Source organism: Schistocerca serialis, chromosome 2 (genome assembly GCF_023864345.2).
Source record: "Schistocerca serialis cubense isolate TAMUIC-IGC-003099 chromosome 2, iqSchSeri2.2, whole genome shotgun sequence".
NCBI lineage: Eukaryota > Metazoa > Arthropoda > Insecta > Orthoptera > Acrididae > Schistocerca > Schistocerca serialis.
The window spans coordinates 230,548,318-230,571,755 of record NC_064639.1 but is presented as its reverse complement, the minus strand read 5'-3'; the positions used below and the strand labels follow the sequence as shown (position 1 = coordinate 230,571,755).

The 23,438-nt window shown below is 40.3% G+C and overlaps 1 protein-coding gene across 1 annotated transcript in view; it reads right to left on the bottom strand.

The window, feature by feature from the left end:
* Positions 1-3,424: 3,424 nt before the first annotated feature.
* The window catches only part of LOC126455859 (N-acetylglucosamine-6-sulfatase-like), a 122,227-nt gene continuing 102,213 nt past the window's right edge, over positions 3,425-23,438 (bottom strand). The window contains exons 7-9 of the mRNA XM_050091620.1: positions 19,366-19,676; positions 10,615-10,731; positions 3,425-3,581 (exon numbers count right to left, since the gene is read on the bottom strand). Coding sequence (XP_049947577.1) covers positions 3,426-3,581; positions 10,615-10,731; positions 19,366-19,676 — 584 coding nt within the window. The 3' untranslated portion in view covers position 3,425. The remainder of the gene's footprint in view (positions 3,582-10,614; positions 10,732-19,365; positions 19,677-23,438) is intronic.

The following is a 23,438-nucleotide window of genomic DNA, read 5'->3' as shown; positions in this document are numbered from 1 at the left end:
CACTTATAAAGAGGACTGTAGCAGTATTACACAATGCATCTAATAATTAACTTAGTACTACTCTAAAAGCAGGTTTTATAATTATTAGTTACTCCATAGGGCCAATCTCACAGAGCAAAGTTTTTTGAAGGAGGATTTGGTGTTAGAAATAATCTTTCAGAGTTCTTTTTGTGTGTTTAGCTAAGATCTGTATTTTGTTTTCAAACCAGCAAATGCAGAAATCCCAGTTTTGAAAAAGTAGGGTGTTAAAAATGGTAACAGTACATAAAGTGCTGTTGTTTTGAATGCAGAAAACTCATCAATCCACCCTGTCTAAAATTCAGAGAGCTTAGTATTACTAAATTGTCTCTTAATTATGCCACTTGCTGTGAACTCAATGAATACTTCTTCTTTGTCAGGTAAGATAACTTCAGGAGTATTTTCATATGCACGCCCCCTCCCACATGCACGCAGAGGCGCGCGTGTGTTTGTATTAAAAAAGGTTATATTGCTACGACCTTTCGGAGCAGTGTATTTTAAATTTAGACTTCCTAAAGCAGTGTTTTAATCTTTTTCCGTACATTTTAAAAGAGCAAATACAACATTTGTACTGGTAAAAAATAAAGTTCTGTTGTACCACATCTCAAAATTTGCATTTATGCTTTTTTTCAGAAGTTCTGGTGCAGGATTCCGGTACATACCATCACAAATCAAACAGTGTATTTAAATATTGTTATCATATGAAACAAAATGGGGGAAGGGGTGCGATGAAAACTGTGATTGAGAATTGGTCCATGAATAGGGAAAGGCTGAGAAGCACTGCCATAGAAATCAGGAGAGCAAAAGAGGCAGTCTGTGCCCTGGTGGAATGGAGAATGTCACTCTAGTCCATCAAGAGACAACTATTTGCCTTTTAGATAAGGAGGACCAAGTCCTGGGAAAAAATCAGAAGTGGAAAGAATTCATCTCATTAGTTTCTAAGTCCAGTAAATCATTCTCTTCCAGCCACAAGAGAATAGTAGCCGATCACGAAGATTGTTGAGGGAAAGGTACAATTATAACAGCACCTGTACATTGAAATGGTGTTCTTGCATGGTCACCACATCTAACTGAGTGGAGAGTGGTAGAATGTCTGTATAAAGAACATTTAGTGTGAGACAACATCACAACACCGCCAGCAACCATGGAGAAAAGATGCTCATGTCTGTGGAGTTTGAATGCCAGTAGAAGTGTTTAAACTCAGAAGAGTGTTCCTGGAGCCACTGTGTAGCAATTCGGGACATGCTGGAATAGCCCATGTCTGTTGGAATACACAAAGGACATGAATGGATGCAGGTGATCAGACAGGGTGCTTACGTACATGTCATGTGTCAGTCATATCTAGACATATCATGGATCCCATATCACTCAAATTGCATACCCCCGGCACCATTACAGAGCCTTCACCAGCTTGAACAGTCTCCTGCTGACATACAGGGTCCATGGATTCATGAGGTTGTCTCCATACTCGTACACATCCATCTGCTCGATACAACTTGAAACGAGACTCATCTGACCAGGCAACATGTTTCCAGTCATCAACAGTCCATTGTCAGTGTTGGCAAGCCCAGGTGAGGTGTAAAGCTTTGTGTCATGCAGTCATCAAGGGTACACGAATGGGCCTTTGGCTCCAAAAGCCCATATCAATGATGTTTTGTTGAATGGTTCACACGCTCACACTCGTTGATGGCCCAGCATTGAAATCTGCAGCAATTTGCAGAAGGGTTGCACTTCTGTCATGTTGAATGATTCTCTTCAGTCATCGTTGGTCCCATTCTTGCAGGATCTTTTTCTGGATGCAGTGATATCTGAGATCTGATGTTTTACCAGACTCCTGATATTCACAGTACACTCGTGAACTGTTCATACAGGAAAATCCCCACTTTATTGCTACCTCAGAGATGTTGTGTCCCATTGCTCATGCACTGTCTATACCACTACATTGGAACTCACTTAAATCTTGATAACCTGCCATTGTAGTAGCAATAACCAATCTAACAACTGTGCCATACATTTGTTGCCTTATACAGGCATAGCCGAGCACAGTGCTGTATTCTGCCCGTTACATATCTTTGTATTTGAATATGGATGTGTCTAGGGAATTAATATCTGTCTTGTCTGTTGAAAAGAATATACTACTTGGCCCTGGCAGAATTTGTGGGGCAGGTGGGGGGGGGGGGGGGGCAGGGGGTACTGCTACAACTGAACCCTCAAGGAAATGAAATGTCCGAGGAACTTTTTAAAGGGATCTGGGTAGCTGGACAGTTTACAAAATCCTGTAAGAAAGATATTGTGATTTTGCCAGCATGTGAGAGAGACTGTTTTGCAGATGATCATCAACAGCCTTGTTTGGCTTCTGGGAAAAAAATAATCTTCTGAATAACTTCCAAGGTAGACACAGAAGCTGCCATTCTAGTCTGAGCAACATAATACAACTGGAAGCAACATAAAAAGGGTCTCTCCTTCATATCAGATACCTCCTCACAGCAAGCAACTAAATGTCATCAGCTGTAGCTGATGCTGAAGAGGTTGAAGAAAAGAGCAAAGAATACTGGTATTAAATTTTTCATGAATAAAGCTGTGCATGTCAATTTTAATGTGTTCCTGTATTGTTTCACCACACATAACGTGCCCTGAGGAGGTCTGCTCCAACTTCTAAGGGTTTGGTTAGGTTCCTGTAACGAGATGGGAAGAATAGAGAAATATTTTTTGGTCCCACCTCAGTTGTTGTTGTAGCATATTTGGATTCACACACTCTTCATATCTTAAAAAGATAAATGCCATTTATCAAGAGAGCATTAGATTGACTACTGAAGATTAGAGAACAAGCCCCCATACTCATCTCCGTACTGAGGCTGGGAAGCCACTACATTCCATCCAGCAGATGCTCCTCATGACGTGACATTGGTGCAGATATTGTGCTGTCACCTGCACATTCATCAGTTGCTCGTTCACATTTTGTGTGCATGACACCCATTCATCATGAAGACTTTTGTAGTTCAAATGAAGCATCATTTACCTGACTTAACTGTACCAAGTATAAGTATTTTTTCTCAGTATTGTTCTGTTAACATTAAGTGAGATTGCATAGTGGTCAGCATGCTGTACTCACATTCAGGAGGATGATGATTTAAATCTGTGTACAATTATCCAAATTTAGGTTTTCTGTGCTTCCCTTAAATTGCTCCAGAAAAATGTTGGGGTGGTTCCTTCAAAGGCATGCCCAATTTCCTTCCCCGCCCTTGACAAACTCCCAGCTTTTGCTCTATCTCTAGTGACCTCAGTTTTGATGGGATGTTAAACCCTAATATTCCTTCCTTCTTTTTCTGTTCTGTTATTAGGTGAAATTTATTATTACGTAAAAATTGTATTTATTTTGCACATCATTGTACAACTGTGCAGCACTCTCATTGTTTTGGTGGACTGTTGCATGCTGCTCCTGCACATGTGGACATGTACTGCAGTGTACTTTCATATTCACTCACTACATTTGCACTCAGCTGGTATGCTAAGTTGTTTAATTGATCTGGGTCTGCATTGATGTCATATGCTTCCTTGAAAGCCTGAAAACCAAATAAAAATAAATCAGATTGTAAACTCTTCACATCATAAGCAATATGTAAAATAAAAACTTTCTGCTCTAATCTATTAAGTGTTCATGTTTTCTCAAAGACAACTATAAACAGTACAGTTAAGATAGCTCATACATATTTTCTCATGTTATTTGTACATGTTGGGAATATAGAAAAAATAGTAGCAGTTTGATTTGTTTCCTTCACTGTTGGATGAGGTGGGTTCTGTTCACCAGTTTTCAAATCATCGTATTTAGATTATTTACGCACATGCACAGTAAGTACTCACTTGTTTACTAAATGAAAATAAAAACAAAAGGCATTCCATGCATACATAACCAGATGTTTATGAAAGCTATGAGGTTTCAGTGCTCACGCATTGCTAGGATACGCTTTGTGTGAAGGCTTAATTTTGAACAATCATTAATGAATGATGTTAAAAGCTAGGCATTGTTGTGAGTGTCATTGTAATAATGTAACCTGCAACCATAATGAGACTGTGAGAGCACAGAGGTGTGAAAGGTCAGAGCAGGAATGTGGATTTGCATGTAGTGTATTTGCTATTGTTAGGTCCTTTCATGTAGATAAAGTAAAATGTCTAATGCTGTGGCATCAATCAATAATTATTTCATTTAATTTAAGTGGAATATACAAACAGCACCTACCTGTCTTTTATTGCAGACCAAAAGTTACTACAAATAAATGTCAGTTATTAATTTATATCTGGATTTCATAATTTTAGACTGTACTAATGTGGAACTCATGGAAGAGTTAACTAATCCCACTCCTGTGACAAATGCAACAGTGTTGTAAAGTCACACCTTAGCACCAGTCTTGAAGATGTATACTGTCACAAAGGTGGTGGACAAAACAATGTGGACAATCTTCAGTTATGGTCAATCACAAAATATCTTTGTGTAGTGAATGAGCAGTATAAGCACAACAGTCTATTGGTAGAATTTGAAGTCAATGTTGCACAGGATATTTAATAGTGACTTTGAAAGTGTTCATTAATATACCATTATTACAGTGACAATCACTGATAATTGTGACAGGATGTAGAAAAACAGAATTGATATCAAGTGATATGGAAACAGTAAATATAAATGTAGAGTGTAGGGTGTATAATAATGAATAAACACTGCAATGTTACAAAGCTAATTGGCTAAGATCAAGGATGCATAAATGCATACAGAATGTGGCAAAATTTAACTTCTCAGAATAGGCATAACTAGGATAGTGGATTTAAATATCTGTTGTCTGGAATGGGTTGAAAACAGTCACCTTTGGATACAGTAGGTCTTATTAATTGATAGGCTTGTAAAGAAAAATTGAAAATTCCCATCCCATGCAAGGCATAATTAATTTATCTTCCTTTTACATATTCATGGTTCATCACTCTATGTGCTATCTTCAGTGATTTGTTTGTTATTCTGTCTGAAAATGTTTTTTGACCTGACAACATATTCTGGACTTTCATATGAATTTTGCTTAGATATTTCTGTATAAAAAGAGTTGATTATTTGACATTAATTTAAATGAGCCTCAGGGGCTCAGACAGCCTTGCGACAGTATTGGATGCAAATTTCTTGACCTCTGCTATCAGGAGCAGAATTGTAGGGTTCCCCTTAATAGGTCAAGTGTGCACTACATGCAGGAAGCAGCTACTACAATAGCGGAGTATGTGTGGTGTGCACATGGGAGCAAACACGCTTTGCCTGTAAAATCAGCCACAGCAACCTCAGAGAATCTTGGTCCTCACAGTTAAGAGATAGAAAAGATTAGTATGATTTTAGTAAATTGTGGGAGCATCTAAGGAAAGGTCCCAGAATTTGCATCACTTATTGAAGGTTATAATGCACAAATAGCATTGGGAACAGAAAGCTGGTTGAAGCCAGACGTCAGTGACAACGAAATCCTAAGTTCAGATGGGAATGTTTATCGTAAGGATAGGTTAGTCACCAATAGTGGCATGTTTATTGCAGTAAAAAATTTGATAAAATCTAGCAAGGTTATCACGGATTCTGAATGTGAATTTATCTGGATGAAACTGAGTATCAAAGAACGGTCAAAAATGGTGATCGGATGCTTTTATAGACCACCTGGGTCAGGATCTGTAGTTGTAGAATGCTTCAGACAGAGCTTGCAGAATATCATTAGTAATTTTCCTGATCATGCCATTGTAGTAGAGGGTGACTTCAACTTGCCAGGTATAGATTGGGAGTGTTATGGCATCAAAACTGGTCCCAGAGACAGGGAATCGTGTGGCCTTGTTCGGGATGTCTTGTCCAAAAATTACCTTGAGTAGATAGTTAGAGAACCAATTCGTGACAGTAACATCTTGGACCTTCTGGCAACAAACAGACCTGAACTTATTGAATCAGTTAATGTAGAGGAAGGTATCAATGATCATAAGTCTGTGACAGCATCTATGACGACAGGTCCTACAAGGAATGTTAAGAAATGTAGGGAGACATATTTGCTCAGCAAGGGTGACAGGATACAAATTTCAGAATATCTCAGCAATCAGCATCAAATATTCGGTGATGGGGACGAAGATGTGGAGAACAAATGGAAAAATTTCAAATGCATCGTTCAATATGCCCTAGACAAGTACGTTCCGAGTAAGGTTTTAATGGATGAAAAGCTCCACCATGATTTAATAGCCATCTTAGAAAAGCGCTACACAAATGAAGAGCACTTCATGTCAGATTTGTGAGAAGTAAAAACCTAGATGAACAAACAAAAACCGAACAAAGTGAAAATGACCGTAAGGAGAGCAATTAGAGAAGTGTTCAATGATTTCGAAAGTTAAGACATTGTCAACCGACCTGAGTAAAAACCCTAAAAGATTTTGGTCATATGTAAAATCAGTAAGTGGGTCAAAATCATCTATTCATTCTCTCAGCGACCACACCGGCACCGAAACAGAAGATAACAGAGAGAGGGCCAAAACACTGAATTCGGGTTTCCAAAGTTGTTTCACCACGGAAGATTGTAACACTGCCCCTCCTTTCAATTGTCGTGCGAATGTCAAAATGGCAGATATTGAGATAATCGATAGCGGAATTTCAATGCAGCTACAATCGCTTAGTAGTGGAAAGGCTTTGGGACCAGATGAGATACCTATAAGATTATGCAAAAGAACTTACTCCCCTTCTAGCAGTAATTTATCGTATATCGCTTTAGCAACAAAAGGTACCTAAAGCCTGGAAAAAAAGTGCAGGGCATTCTCATTTTTAAGGGAGGCCGTAAGACAGATTCACACAATTATAGACCTATATCGATGATTTCAATCTGTTGTAGAATTATGGAACATGTTTTATGCTCAAGAATTATGACGTTCTTGGAAAATGAACGGCTCCTCTATAAAAACCAACACGGATTCTGCAAACAGAGATCCTGCAAAACTTAGCTCGCTCTGTTCCTCCACGAGATCCACAGTGCAGAGGACAATGGTGCTCAATCTGATGGCATGTTCTTTGATTTCAGTAAGGCGTTTGACACCATCCCGCATTGCCATTTAATGGAAAAAATACGAGCTTATGGAGTATTGAAGCAGACCTGCAATTGGATTCAAGACTTTCTTGCAGATAGAGCTCAACACGTCACTCTTAACAGAACTAAATCGACAGATATAAAGGTAATATCCGGAGTAACACGTGGAAGTGTGATAGGACCGTTGCTGTTCACAATATGTATTAATGATCTAATAGAAAGCATCAGATGCTCTTTAAGGCTATTTGCAGATGCAGTTGTCTATACAAACGTAGCAACGCCAGAAGATAGTAAGAATTTGCAGAATGACCTGCAGAGAACTAATGAATGGTGCAGACTCTGGCATTTGACCCTGAACGTAAATAAATGTAACATATTGGGTATTCATAGGAAAAGAAATCCACTACTGTACGGCTGCACTATTGATGACAAACAGCTGGAGACAATGTCTGCCGTAAAATATCTAGGTGTCACTATCCAGAACGACCTTAAGTGGAATGACCATATAAAACAGCAGACACAAGACTCAGATTCATCAGAAGAATCTTAAGGAAATGTAACTCATCCACAAAAGAAGTGGCTTATAAGGCACTTGTTCGCCAGATTCTTGAGTATTGTTCATCTATCTGGGATCCCTTTCAGGTAGGACTGATGGAGGAGATAGAGAAGACACAACGAAGAGCGGCGCGTTTTATCACGGAATCGTTTAGCAGGCAAGAGAGCGTTACGGAGATGCTAAACAAACTCCAATGGCAGACGTTACAAGAGAGATATTGTGCATCACGAAGAGATTTGCTACTGAAATTTCAGGACAGCACTTTTCAGGAGGAGTCAGACAACATATTACTCCCCCCCCCTCCCCTCCACATACATCTCGCATATTGACCACAACAGGAAATTCGAGAAATTAGAGCCAATACAGAGGCTTACCAACAATCGTTCTTCCCAAGAACTATTCACAAGTGGAACAGGGTTGGAGGGATCAGATGGTGGTACTGAAAGTACCCTCTGCCACACTCCATTCGGTGACTTGTGGAGTATGATGTAGATGTATAGATAAAAGTTGAAGTTAGATGTAGTGGGGATTAGTGAAGTTGAGTGGCTGCATGAACAGAACATAAAATTGGGGAGAAAAGAAATTTGGGGCATCATTTGACTAAAAGAAGGGATCAGTTGATAGGACACATTCTGAGACATCAAGGAACTTAGTGTGAGAGGGCAGTGTGGCGATTGAAAATTCAGAGGGAAACCAAGAGACAACCACAGTAAGCAGGTTCAAATGGATGCGAGTTACAGTTGTTATTCAGAAATGAAAAGGTTTCCATGGATAGAGTAGCATGGAAGGCTACGTCAAACCAGTTTTCGGTTTGAAGACAACAGCAGCAGCTGAAGAATATGATACATATAACAACACAGTAGCTGATATCATAAGCTTTTTGTTTTCATGGTGAAGTAAAATAAAATCTGCATATACTAGTTAAACAGCATTAGTGAAGAAAATATGTGTCTTGACACATCTAATACAGTAAGATAACTGTGCCAAAATTTGTAAAACCCTAAAATTGCAATATGATATAGCAATTTCGAGTCTGAAATGAAAGAAAAATAGAAAATATCTTGTCATTTTCAGGTCACAAGGAACACAACTGATAGCAAAGTGTAGCAGTACACCTTTCTTATTTTGCCAAACAGTAGTGTGGTATGAAATTAGAATTATATATTAATACCTTCAGCTGCTGACAGGCATTGATACATATGAACAGGGACAGGTGAAAATGTGTGCCCCGACCAGGACTCGAACCCGGGATCTCCAGCTTACATGGCAGATGCTCTATCCATCTGAGACACTGAGGGCACAGAGGATAGTGCAACTGCCAGGAATATCTCGCGCACACCTCCCGCGAGACCCACATTCTCACCTTATATATCCACACACTACATTCGTAGTGTCCCTAAGCAGCACACTCATTACTCATGGAAGACATTCTTACCAAGTCCCGTAAGGGTTCGGGTAATGTGTGTGCATCCGCACAGAGAGGAAGGTCATGGCCAGTATTGCCAGAACTATATACTTATATAGATATGGCGTCTGTTCTTTCGGACATTAGCACTATATATATTTATGTCTTCAACTGCTGATGGGCGTTGATATATATCAATGGAGACAGGTGAAAATGTGTGACACAATCGGGACTCGAACCCAGGATCTCCTGCTTACACGGCATGTCTGAGGGATGTATAGTATTTCATGGCTTGACTGTCTGACATATGTTGCAGCTATCGATATGTTGCAGCTGTTGATACACACACACACACACACACACACACACACACACTGACATAAATTAATCATCAATTTGTTTTGTGTACTAATAGTTTTCAGCAGAATTCACATAAATCTCCTCAAAATGTTATCTTATTTAAGGCGGAAATATTCAACAAATTTTTGAATGTGTTGGCAGATTGGCAATACTATACTTCAAGTTGTTTTCTTACTTGTGTGTCCATCAGAACTGAAGTCAGTATCTTACTTTGCAAAGTTCCAAGTGATTTACATTAACAACCGTTAACTGAACGATCTCAGCATGTTGTGCAATATCCACCAAGCAAATCAGCATGAAAGTTTATCAGAACTAATACACAGTATACGTATAAATTCAATATCATTGTAGGTGTGAAACCCTACTCTTCCTTCCTTAAGTACTATAATTCACAGAGAGCCAGATGATGTTGTTCCAGGCTTACTGCCCATCTGAATAAGACAAGTCACTTTTTTATGATAAATTGTAGCAGCTTGAGATCTAACAATTCACATGGATATGAATGTCAGGTCCAGAATATCTCTCAGATGTTCAAGCATTTGTTCTCTCTCTCTCTCTCTTCCCCCCCCCCCCCTCCCTTCCTCCCTCCCTCCCTTCCTCCCTCCCTCCCTCCCTCCCTCCCTCCCTCCCTCCCTCCCTCCCTCCCTTCCTCCCTCCCTCCCTCCCTCCCTCCCTCACCCCCATCCCCCACAAGCAGTGGAGGCTGTGGTTAAGGGATTTGCAGAACCAGAGTATGTGGCAGAGGACAGTGCCCAGCTACTGAATGTGATGCGAGAAGGACCCAAATGGCACAGCCACTGAACCAGCAGCTGAGGTCACGAGTGTGATGGCATGATACTGCTGGTCCCAGTTTGGTGGTGGCCATTAATGGGTTAAACATCTGGAAGTTGTCAAAACCTCACGTGCGCAGTAGTTGTAGCACAGTTAGCTATGGGACAATTGCACCAGGTATATGCTCTTGGGCATGATGTATGTGTGTGTGTGGCGGGGGGGGGGGGGGGGGGGGGGGGGAGAAGGGGGGGTGACATAGGGATGGACTAGGAGGACAAGGATGTTGTTTAGGTGGATGTGCGATGGAATAGGTTGAGGTCATTAGCATGGAATAAGCTGTATTTCAGGTGGCTACAGTGTATTTGTTGACATATAAACATTGTTTGGTTACAAAGCACAATAAATAGGGGGAAAAAAGCAAAAAGGTACTTTACCTCATCATCATCAAACTGGCAGTACAGGATATTTTCTGCAGCTGATATACGCCGCAGACAGCTATAAGTGTTATTACGTGAATCCTGGCATTTACAAGAACCATCGACGGAGCAATACTGTAAAATTTATAGAGAATTATGTACTTTGGTGCATATGAAAATTGATTTACATTACGTACTATTATTAATGGCAATACCTGTTTAAATACTGACTTTTCATGTCATTACAGAGACAAAAATTTTAAATATGGATGATGATTGTCATAAATCCTATTCTTCTCATCAATTTTCAAGATTACCCAGTCTTACCATAAATTAAAAAAGATATGGTGCTGGTGTAATATTCTACAATATTGTAATATATAATATTGTACAATATTGCACCAGTGATGTGTGGTTTTTCATTCATAATGTATAAAATATTCTACCAAAGACTGACAGATCCGTCAGTTAATGCAATAACTGAGCCTCATAACAAGTGCTCCACTGTAGTATTAAGTTAAAGTATCACCCAAATTATCCTTGGATTAATATTTGCCTTTCGTAGAAACATATAGCTTACTTAACCAATTAAATTCTTTAGCAATAAACTAAGGTAGATAAAAAAGGCCCTTAAAGACAAGATACAAAGTTATAAAGCTCTGCATCCTGTCCAAGATGGGTAAATTAGGATTGATTGACTGCCATGTCATCCACTGCCAATGGCATCATTGGATGTGGTATGGAGGAACATGGGGTCACACACCACTCTGCTGGCTGCTGTTGGCTTTTTTAACCTCAGAGCCACTATTTCTCATTCAAGTATCTCTTCAGTTGGCCTCATGAGGCTGAGTGTACCCTGTAACCAGTCCACCCACTAAGGAAAAATCCCTGGCAGTATTGGGTATTGAACACGGGCCTCTGTGTTGCAGCCAGACATGCTGACCACTGTGCTATGGAGCCAGGCCCAAAGCTATAAAGGCTCATAAAATATGCAATATAGCAGACATATTGCTTGATAAGTAGGTCTGACATCTAAAGGATCGGTGAAATAAGGGTACCGCCCAACCATTCCCAATGTTCCATAGAGCTCATCATAGATGAGGATCTCTGGGATGCAGAGTGTTTATAATATAATAGATAAGGCCTCAATGTGTACTGAGAAGGGAGTGCTGCATTCATTTCACTGCAGGGGAAAAACAGATAAAAGGTTGACAGGCAAAACCAAACAATGGGAAGGCCAGGATGGAATAACAAAAATATTATGAGCTAAAATGCGTGGCAGTCTTTATAACTGAATGTACAATGGTCTTTTCATTGTGCCTGTCTGTGACTCCTCATTTCCTCTGTATGGTGAGTAGTGATCTATTGTTTTCAAAATATTGTTATAAACAGAGCAATTGAAAATTAGTGACCTATCCCTGGCTGTAGCTGCTCATGTAAAAACACCCATGAATGTGTCTTTTCTTTGGTTACCCAGCATATGAATTTCCTTGAACCAAAGCCACTTCCTAGACCATCTGAAATCTGTGCTCATCCCCCTTCACTCACACATTACCATTCATTTCTCACTACACCAAATCTACCACATGGTGTAGCTACCATGAATCAAGTGTGAGCCAAACCTCACTTGAAAGTGTTTCTCCTCACCTTAATCAATTTCTTACTTAACAATGTCTTGTCCACACACATACACACAAAATTCAAGCTTTCGCAACAAACTGTTGCCTCATCAGGAAAGAGGGAAGGAGAGGGGAAGACGAAAGGAAGTGGGTTTTAAGGGAGAGGGTAAGGAGTCATTCCAATCCCGGGAGCGGAAAGACTTACCTTAGGGGGAAAAAAGGACAGGTATACACACGCACATATCCATCCACACATACAGACACAAGTCTGTCTGCTTGTGTCTGCTTATGTCTGCTTGTGTCTGTATGTGTGGATGGATATGTGCGTGTGTGCGAGTGTATACCTGTCCTTTTTTCCCCCTAAGGTAAGTCTTTCCGCTCCCGGGATTGGAATGACTCCTTACCGTCTCCCTTAAAACCCACTTCCTTTTGTCTTCCCCTCTCCTTCCCTCTTTCCTGATGAGGCAACAGTTTGTTGCGAAAGCTTGAATTTTGTGTGTATGTTTGTGTTTGTTTGTGTGTCTATCGACCTGCCAGCGCTTTTGTTCGGTAAGTCACCTCATCTTTGTTTTTATATATAATTTTTCCCACGTGGAATGTTTCCTTCCATTATAAAGGACATTAACTAATATATGAACTGTGAAGCAGTTGTCAAAATGTGAAGGTTTTTAAAGTGGTCTTTGAAAAATGTTGTAAGACCAATATCAGCTGTGGCACAGCAGAAACATGTCAGACAATGGATCCAAAGATCTCTGGTTCAATCCCTAGCCAATCTTAGGAGTTTTATCTCTCTCCAATCAGTTCTTTCATGCCTGGCAAAGTTTATTGATGCGAAAAATGTTGACTCGTGGCTTGGTTCAAAGTCCACATTAAACTGTAAGCCCACATGTAACTGCCAAGGTAAGTCAGTTCAAAGCTCAGAGGAATGGACAGCAGACTACCTCCAATAGGATCATGCCAGGTAAAGCTCTGTGTTGTTAACAGATCTTCAAAATGCCTCAAAATACTTCTTATAATTTCCCTCTAGCACAAGTAGAACTCAACATATCATTCTCCGTGGGATTAAACCAAAAGAAGTAAAAGTAGCCGTGGGAGTACTCCAAGGCAGTATTACAGGGCCATTACTATTTAAAATACATATAAATGATTAGCAGATAACATCAGATGCTCCTTGAAGCAATTTGTGGACAATCCAGTTGGCTGTAAAAAGGTTTCAACATCAGAAAGCTGTAGCAAATGCAGGAAGATTCAGAGAACTGACAATTGGTGAGGGATCTGGCAGTTGACAATTAACACAAATAAATGTAACATATTGCACATAAATTGGCAGAGAGACCCATTACTATTTGGTTACACTATTGATGAAACATCACTGAAAATGACAACAACCATAAAAATATCTAGGAGTAACTGACTAAAGCGGCATAAGTGTAATGATCATGTGAAACTAGTTTTAAGAAAAAAAGATACCAGGCTGATATTCATTGAAAGAATCTAAAGGAATCTGAAGGAAATGTAATTGATCATGAGAGAGAGAGAGAGAGAGAGAGAGAGAGAGAGAGAGAGAGTGGTGTGTTTTGTCACGAGTTAATGTAGTGATTATGAGAGCATTACAGAGATGCTCAGCAAACTCCAGTGGCAGGTGTTACAAGAGTGTTGTTATGCATCACTGAAAGAGATTTACTGTTAAAATTCCAAGGATGGGTGTTTCCAGAAAACTTGAGCATGTATTGCTTCCTTCCAGACAAGTCTTGTGAAATGACAACTACTAGAAAATCATAGAGTTCACGCAGAGGCTTACTGATACTCCCTTGTGTCTCATACCACTCATGAATGGAGAAAGGAAAGGGAAATGATTGTCATGCATGAAGTACCTTCTGTCGCATCCCACAGTGTGGCTTGAGAAGTATAGATGTAGCTATATTCCAAAAATATCAGACCTGGAAGCTGAATGTCACAAAAAGGATTTCTGTACTTCACTGTTGAATTCAGTTATCCAGAATAAACTGATTTCTAATTTTTTAAGTCATACATATTGAAAACATAAATGAACTAAAGCGTTTATTAACTCTACAATGTCAATTAAGATTGAGATATCTCTGTAGTCTCCAAAACTGGATGCTATATACTTCTTGTATTCCATTATTGGGGAAGCAATTTTTATGGCTTGCGGAGTAACTGAATTGTAAGTATAAAACATTGTAAAAATTTAATGATAATCTGTGTATATAAAAACCCTGACACACACTGTGTCTGATTGTCTGAAATTCCAAGTGCCTGTTGCTATGTTACTGACCTGGAGCTGAGCCACAGTTTTTGTCACACACAAGGCAAACACCATGAATCTGCTGTGTCTGCTTTTCCATCCTTGTATCTGGGAAGCTACTACCAGTGCAGCAACACATATCCAATTGGAAAATTATTTTCAGCTGAATTTCTTGCAATTAGGAAGTAGCATCAGGAAAATTATTTGCTGTGACTCTCATCACAGAAAAGTAAGGGTTTAATCACATTGATTATTGCTTGGATCTGTTCCTGACATTCTTAAACAACCCACTGATTCTTACAACAAGCTCTACCACTCTATTCACTGAACAGAACAGAGGGAAGGTTGCCTCATCAGTAGTGAAAAGATGCTTCATGCATTATAATCAGAATGTTCATCACAAATTCCACATGGTTTAGATACATGTGAATTAAGTAGTTTGATGTCCTTAAACACATGACCTTTGTACATATACAGCTTTAGTTTTTTTGTTGTGAATGGATAGTTCCTGATTAGTATATTGGGTATATTTTGGTTGGATATGGGTAAATGTCTCCTCTAACTTCATGCAACTAATAAGGATGGTGTACATGTTCCCCGTCAGTTAGAGGGTAGGACAGCTAGGAGCAGTTGGGAGTTTAGACAGAGGGTTGGGAGATGAACTAAAAAGACTGGGTGCATTGGTGGAATGAGGGCTGTGTAGTGCTGGAATGGAAACAGGGAAGGGGCTGGATGGATGATGACAATTACTAACAAAAGTTGAGGTCAAGAGGGTTACAGGAATGTAGGATATATTGCAGGGGAAATTCCTGCCTGCACAATTCAAAAAGCTAGTGTTGATGGGAAGGACCCATATGGCACAGGCTGTGAAGCAGTCATTGAAATGAACGATGTCATGCTGGGCAGCGTGCTCAGCAACAGGGTGGTCCACTTGTTTCTTGGCTACAGTTTGTCGGTGGCCATTTACATTGACAGGCACCTTGTTGGTTGTCATGCCCACATAGAGTGCAGCACAGTGGTTGTAGCTTAGCTTGTAGATCACATAACTGGTTTCACAGGTAGCCCTCTCTTTGATGGGATAGATGATGTTTGTGACCGGACTGGAGTAGATGGTGGTGGGAGGATGGATGGGACAGGCCTTGCATCTAGGTCTATTACAGGGATATGAGCCCTGAGGTAAAGGGTTGGGAGCAGGAGTTGTGTAAGGATGGACGAGTGTATTGCATAAGTTCGGTGGATTGTGGAATACCACTGTGGAAGGGTTGGGAATGATGGTGGGCAGGACATTTCTCATTCCGAGAGGTAGTCAAAACCCTGGCAGAGAATGTAATTCAGTTGCTCTAGTCCTTGGTGCTACTGAGTTATGAGGGGAATGCTTCTCTGTAGCTGGACAGTGAGACTTTGGAGTTAATGGGAGACTGGAAAGATAAGGCATAGGAGATTTGTTTTTGTACAAGGTCTGTGAAGGCTTCAGGGACCACTTGTCACTGCAGATGTGATGACCATGGGTGACTAGACTGTTTGGAAGGGACTTTTTTGTGTTGAATGGGTGGCAGCTGTCGTAGTGGAGGTATTGCTAGTGGTTAGCAGGTTTGATATGGACAAAGGTACTGATGTAGCCATCTTTGAGGTGGAGGTCAACATCTAGTCAGGTGGCTTGCTGGGTTGAGTAGGACCAGGTGAAGCAAATTGGGGAGAAGCTGTTGACGTTCTGAAGAATTGTAGATAGTGTATCCTCACCCTCAATCCAGATCACAATGATATCATCAGTGAATCTGAACCAGGTGAGGTGTTTAGGATTCTGGGTGTCTGGAAAGGATTCCTCTAGATGGCCCATGAATAGGTTGGCATAGGATTGTGCAATGCGGGTGCCCACAGCCATACCTCAGATTTCTTTGGAGGTAATGCCTTCAAAGGAGAAGTAATTGTGGTTGAGGATATAGTTGGTCATGGTGACTAGGAAGGAAGTTGTTAGTCTGGAGTCTGTCAGGTGATGGGGACGGTAGTGTTCAATAGCAGTAATGCCATGAGCATTAGGGATGTTAGTGTAAAGTGAGATGGCATCAACAGTGATGTGCAGGGCACTGTGTGGTAAAGGGACAGGAACTGTGGAGAGTCAGTGGAGGAAATGGTTGGTATCTTTTATATAGGAGGGTAGGTTCCCGGTAATAGGTTGTAGGTGTTAGTCTACAAGAGCAGAGATTCACTCAGAGGGGGCACAGTAACTGGCCACAATGGGGCATCCTGGGTGGTTTGGTTTATGGACTTTCGGAAGCATGTAGAAGATAGGAGTGCTGGAAGTGATAGAGGTGAGCAGAGAGATGGACTCTGGAGAGAGGTTCTGGGATGGGCCTAAAGATTTGAAGAGTAACTGGAGATCCTGCTGGATTTCTGGAATTGGGTCACTGTAACAAATTTTGTAGGTGGATGTATCTGATAGCTGGCAGAGTTCTTCTACCAGGTAATCCTTGCAATTCAAAACAGGTAGGATTATAAGGCTGGGATCAGTTTTTAGCTGGTGGTCTGTGGTTCTCCCTGTAGATGTATGGTTAGTTTCCATGTTGAGGGATTTGGGGAATGATGGTGAGGCAAGGTTCAAGGTTAAGAAAGTTATTGGGGTGATTTGGGGGCAGTAGGGATGGATCACAGATGGATGGAGGAGTGATCTGAGTCAGTCAGGGTTCAACATTGGTCTTTGGTTGACTCTAATTGATAGGGTTGGTGGTGAAAAAGTGTTTTCACCATAGGGAGCAGAGGAAGAACTGAATCACCAAATTTGGGAGTGAGGCCTAAGATGAGGCCTTTGGAAAGGGCTGATATTTCTGTGGGGCTAAGGCTTCTGGAGGAAAGGTTCGTGACTGTGTTTTGGGTTCTGGATTCTGTGTGATGGCGGGAGGGAGTTATGGAGGGTGGGGTAAATGGAGTAGGTCTGAGAGACAGGGTTTGTCATCTATGAGGGGAGTTGAGAGGAGAGGAGAGGGGGGGGGGGGGGTTGGAGGTTGTTGTAGAGGTGGTGGACAGCAGTATTCCAAGGCTGGAGTAGGAAGTGAGCAGGGTGGAGAGTTTTTTGAGGTGGTGTTGTGCATGTTGCACTAGTTCCTGGAAGATAAGAGTTTCAATGTTTGTTATGGGTTCCAGGAATTTGGGATTCCATAGCAAGAGAACTTTGTGGATGGAGAGAAGGTACTGCAACCCCCCAATCACCACCTGCCCTCTGTCTAACTTTCTGACTGCACCTAGGTGCTCTACCCTCTCTTCACACCATCCCTGCACACTCCCTAGTAGCACTTCACTGCTCCCACACCTACCCTACTATCTCTCCCTGTCCCAGCCTCCTCCTTACCCCCACCCACTTGCCACTCCCACCATGCATTTGTGTTTGCAGAGTGTGTGTGTGTGTGTGTGTGTGTGTGTGTGTGTGTGTGTGTGTGTGTGTGTGTGTGTGTGTGTGTCATCTATTTTTGACAAAGGTCTTGTAGGCCGAAAGCTTATTTGCGACAGCCTTTTTGTTTTGAAACTTGGTTAGTTTCTTAAATTGTTTTAACCAATGCTTGAGTGACAGTTCTGTGGATGGATCTTATTAAAGTATGTTTTGTGTTGGCAATGAAACACCACAGGTTGTGCACCAAAGTCAAAATAAAGAAGCTGCCTTTTTTTGTACTGTGACCTCACTGAGCATATGGTACTCACTGTTCCCAGTTTATGCAAGAAAAGAAGTCGTTTCAATTATCATTATCACAAAATGCCATTGTAATTGAAAATTCTTTTCTCTGTTTATTTATAATATAGCAAACAATCTGTGGATAACCTATGCTTTCAGTTACAATATAATATAATGGAATAATTTATGTAGATATCAAACCCTGGTTATGTGACTCAAGATACAAGAGAACAATTTTTGCACAGTAGGTTAACTCCAAAGGAAGCAAAGCAAATAGAGTTACTGTCCACATATACCATCATTTGGTTCTTTACTTTGTACCTGTGTATGTGGTTATGTTCTTCTGTTAGTTTTGGTTTAAGCAGTTGTTTTTAACAATTAAAATTTACATTACATAAGAGATATTTCCTTAAAAGTATAGCCATATAGATGCAGCTTAACTCTGTGTCACATATTAGAAGAGCACTTACCCAGTTACCAAATCAGGATAAATTGGAGCAAATCTGATGGCACAAGAAAAAAATGAAGTAAAAGAAAAACTAGATGCTATATTCTAAGCTTCAGGAGGAAGAGCTGTATTCAAAAATAGGAAAAATATATGCAAATAAACTAGGGAAGGTAAAGTCAGTCTGAGCTATCACTCACATATGACTGTAGGAAGAGAATCAGGTGCAACCCTAGTTATTTTTTTTAATTTCCTCCTTCACCTGTATGTCTTTCTATTGCCTCCATCCTTGCTACCCTCCCTGTTTTCCTTTCCCTGTTGCTTCATAACCTGGGTTGTGAGTAATTGAATCCACTTTCCCTTTCTTTCCCCTCTCTCCTCCCTGATGAAGGAACATTTATTCTGAAAGCTAAGAACGTAAATTTTCGGTTCTGTTTTTTGTGTATCTATCGGCTGTACTGAGCTGAGGTAAATACTGGCCAGCCCCTCTATCTCTTTGTTAGTATTTGTCTTTCTATTGCCTTTTTTTAGAGCCTAGATAATTTTTCCTCACAACAAAGTCATTATTTTTCAGTTATGAAAGCTCTAGGTTCTGTGTCTGTTTCTCCCATTTTTGATTTGCATTACACCCATTCTTCAGTTCTTGGTATTTCAGTACTTGCACTTAAGTCACTTTTTTATGGATCTTGATGTTCACAATCAATTCTTTAAACATTACCTCCTTCCATTTTCAATATTTATGTTCAACCAAATATGTATTAATAAGTAATGCACTTACCATGAGCTTATTATCCAGCACTAGAGGGCATTCTTCATCAACAGTGAGATCAGATCCCTCACCTACATATTCTATTACAAATTCTCTCCCAGTTGTGTTCTGGCCTGCTAAGGATTCCTTAAATGATTTGCCATCCAGTTCCACCAGAGATGAAAGATTTGCAATGTCAATAACAGTTGGTGCAATGTCTATGTTTAATACTGGATCAGATATAATCTGGCCCTTTGGTACACCAGGTCCCCTCACCAGAAGAGGAATCCTAATATCGAACTCATAGGGCTGCCGTTTGTCCCAAGGCATTGCAAACTGACCTGTAGCAGAAAAATGTAATATCTATAAACCATTTGTGATTCCTGTAATTTTTTCTTGCCACATCTGGTGGTATACAATAGCAATTTTTTTATTATGAAAAGATAGTTTTCACATTTATGATTGCACAACAAAGATAAAAAGTTAATCATCAACTGCATAAGAAAACCTTTGTTTGGTTCATTTTACCAGTTCCAACAGTTTAAATTGTGATCTTCAGAAGTGAAATAGGCTCAAATCATTGACTCTGCAGCTGCTCAACTACAGCTATGAACAAAATCATTTATGATATTGTCTCTAATGCAGGATATTAATTGCTTTTTTAACAATTCGAAAAGGACACTTTGAAAAAATGTACTTCATTGGCTTCATCTATACTTACCTATCACCTGTTGTAAAAAGGAAAACTGTATAATGAGTTCAACAACTTTGAAAGTTACTAGAAGGAGACAAGAGTCTCACACATGTGTGACATGCATTGTCTGTCACTCAGGCATGTCATACATGCACAATCTGCACTTGAATACTGCTAGTAAAAGGACACTTGTGTGACAAATTTCCTGTAGTATCTTCTTTGATAGCGTTTTCCAACGTTTTCACTAATTCTTTTATAGGTTAAATTATTGGGAACCCATAGCTGCTGGGTGAATATAGTTACTAACCAAACCAAACCAGCTACTAACCAAACCAAATACTGCAGTTTGAGCAAAATCATGGCATGGATGAACACTCATTAAGCATCCTCCACAAAAAAACATAAGAAGTCTCAAAATTAAAATGATAGATTATTAAATTCAACACAAGAAAATAAAGATAGAAGTGGGATGTCAGCATACATATTATGGTTTTCAGAGCACCATTTGGAAATCATTGACACTGAAGTGATGTATCTAGAAGATAAAAGTTAATTCCATAGAAAATTATTAAAATCTCCTCTGTGTGAATCTAGCCTTTGCTAGTGTATACTGCTGATGAAATCTTCATGGACTTCCACTTGGATGGCTGCACTGAAATTCTATTATGTTTTAATGAGTGCCAGTCTCATCACTTTCTTGCAAAGTGTTGAGATGATGTGAGCATCCTTGAGTGGTGGCCACCTCTCCTCAATTCTTCCTCATGGTGCAGGCACGGTGACCCATGATGGTGGAGGGGGGAGGCGCAGACTGTCATTTAACTCTCAGCACATTCGGTTCCATCCAGACTCCCAAACAGCTAACTGCTAGGCACTGTCTCAGTGTGTAGCTGTTAATGTTAATGCAGGGTTCCATACCAAACTTAGCTGGTAGCCCTCATTCCTCTTGATGAGACTTTCATGGAGCCTTATCTCAATTGATTCTTCATAATACTCTGCCAAAAGCCACCAGATCAGCACAACATTTTTGTTTTCTCAAATTTGAACATATGTCCCTCATTGAGTCTGTGTTCCGCCACTGTCAACTTACCTTTATGCCCCAGAAGTGGGTATCTACTGTGTTTCTTGCAGTGTTGCAAGATGCAACACTGTGTTTGCCTGCTGTGTTGGAGTCCACCCTCATAAGCGATGATGTATGCACCAGATAATTGAAGTTTCAGTTTGGCCTTTACCAAGCCAAACATATCTTTCATTTTTTATATTGATCAAAAATTAGTTTTGAAGTTGTTTTTTCTCATGAGTCTAACAATTTTGGCTGAAGGATGCTCAATATAGTGGTTAAAAGCAAAGGCAAATTCCTGTTGCTCTACCTTGTATTTGCAGATAGCTTTGTTGCTTGTTTTCTTCAGTGCACATGTGATCTGCACTTGCTTTATCTATTTTGACAAAGTGTCTCTTTAAGATGTTGCAACTCGGCTGGGAAGCTGTCTTTGTTGCAAATAGGGAGGTGCTGCAAACTAGAGTTATTAGAATATTGTACTACTGTGCTGAATGATGACAGTTCATTGCATGGAGCTACATATCTGTGTGTGTCTCATTTCTTTTTAGAAATGGAAGGCATCCATTCTGTTCTAGCTCCATCATGAACTGTATGTTTTGACAGATATTGCTGAGGTGGTTCAGGAACTAATTCAGTGTGTTTCTGCCATGTTTCCATGCAATGAATGTGTCATCCATGTAATGGAAGAAGTTTTTAGATTTGAACCATGCAGTTCTTAGAACCATCTCCTCAAAGTTCCCCATATAGAGACTGAGAATCCCAGGGGCAAGTGACAAGCCTATGACTACTCCAACAGCTTGTTCTTTTAAGTCCCCACCACATCTCATGTAGGTTGTAGTTTTCCTGTTTGGGGCTGAGAAAGATCTTCTAAGACTACAGAGGTCTTAGTGATACTTGTGTGAAAAGAGCTAAGCTAAGCTAACAAGCAGGTCACTCTTCTACAGCCACATCCCTTTTAGTGAGGTCATGAATTGAGCCAAGATCTTCCCATGATGAGTGCAATGTTCACTATTGCTTTCAGAAGGGAGGCTAGATACTCAATCGCTCCATACATGGGCAAATTAAAGGTGTTGACTATTGTCCACAGTGGTACACATTCTTTGTGAATTTTAGGCAGTTCATACAAGCATGTTGCTCCTCGAACTTTGAGAGAGAGCAGTTTCATATCTTCTTTTGTTGCAGCTGACACGTAAAGCAAAACTATTATTTTTCTTGCTCTCTTTGGTGTTGTGTCCTACCTTAATTTCCTGTTGGCTGGATCCTGTAGCAGAGAGCTTGTCTTCCAGTGGTAGTCTGCAGCACACAATAGAAATGTAACATGTCCTTTTCAAGCACATAGGCCTATTGTGTTTTATCTTCTCTTAGCAATCAGTGGTTTCCATTCTTTTGTGTAATATTTGATTTTGGAACTTGGGATTTGTTCATGATCCTGCATGTTTCTTGCCTAATTCCCTAGGCCATTTCCACTGGCAGGCCACAGACTGCTTCTTCATCACGAACTCATGACCATATGCAAAGGAATGCTGCTGCAGAAGGATGACCTGCCTCTGACCTTCACATGCCCACCACTTCAGTACAACTTGGTAATCTCATCAGATGTGGTGGGGATTTCTATGTACAAGTTGATGGAGTACCCATAGGCTTCTCAAAGCTAAAATCTTCTTCTGTTATGTGGATGACACCTTCATCATATTGGAACATGGAAGAGAGCTATGAATAAGTTCCTGGACCACCTGAATGTGTCCATAAAAACTTACAGTTCATCAAAGAGCTACAATAGAATGGAGGTCTTCCACTTTTAGAAAGAAAGAAAGAAGTCCCACACAGATCTTCCAGCTGAGCTACAACATTTTGAAGATAAGTTTCACCAAAAGGGATGTAGTTAAGCACAAATTAAATGTATGTTGAAGAAAACGAGTGACACGCAGCTGGGGCAAAAACTTGATAGAAGCGACCCCCCCCTCCCCCCCCACCACCATGGAGCATTTTAGATAAGACATCACAAACTGAAAAAATCAGTTTTTCAAACGTATGTTCATTTTGTAGCCCACATCTTCTGAAGAGTGTGGAACATAAAACATATGTGTTTGAGGAAATGTAAGACATATTATTTGGTCTTAAGTGTGCCAAAGAGCAGTGACATGCCTCTTCACACAGCATTCTTCTGTCCCACATCACCATATTTTGCTTTGTGGAATTTAAAAGTGTATATTTTATAATGGAAGCCATTAATTTGCTGCCTCTCTCGCTCCCAGCTGGACAGTGTGATGTCCTAATCCCCCTAAAAAAAACTCAAAATTGCTACTGAGAAGGATTATTTGTCACCAGGAGAATAGGAACTCACAATTAATA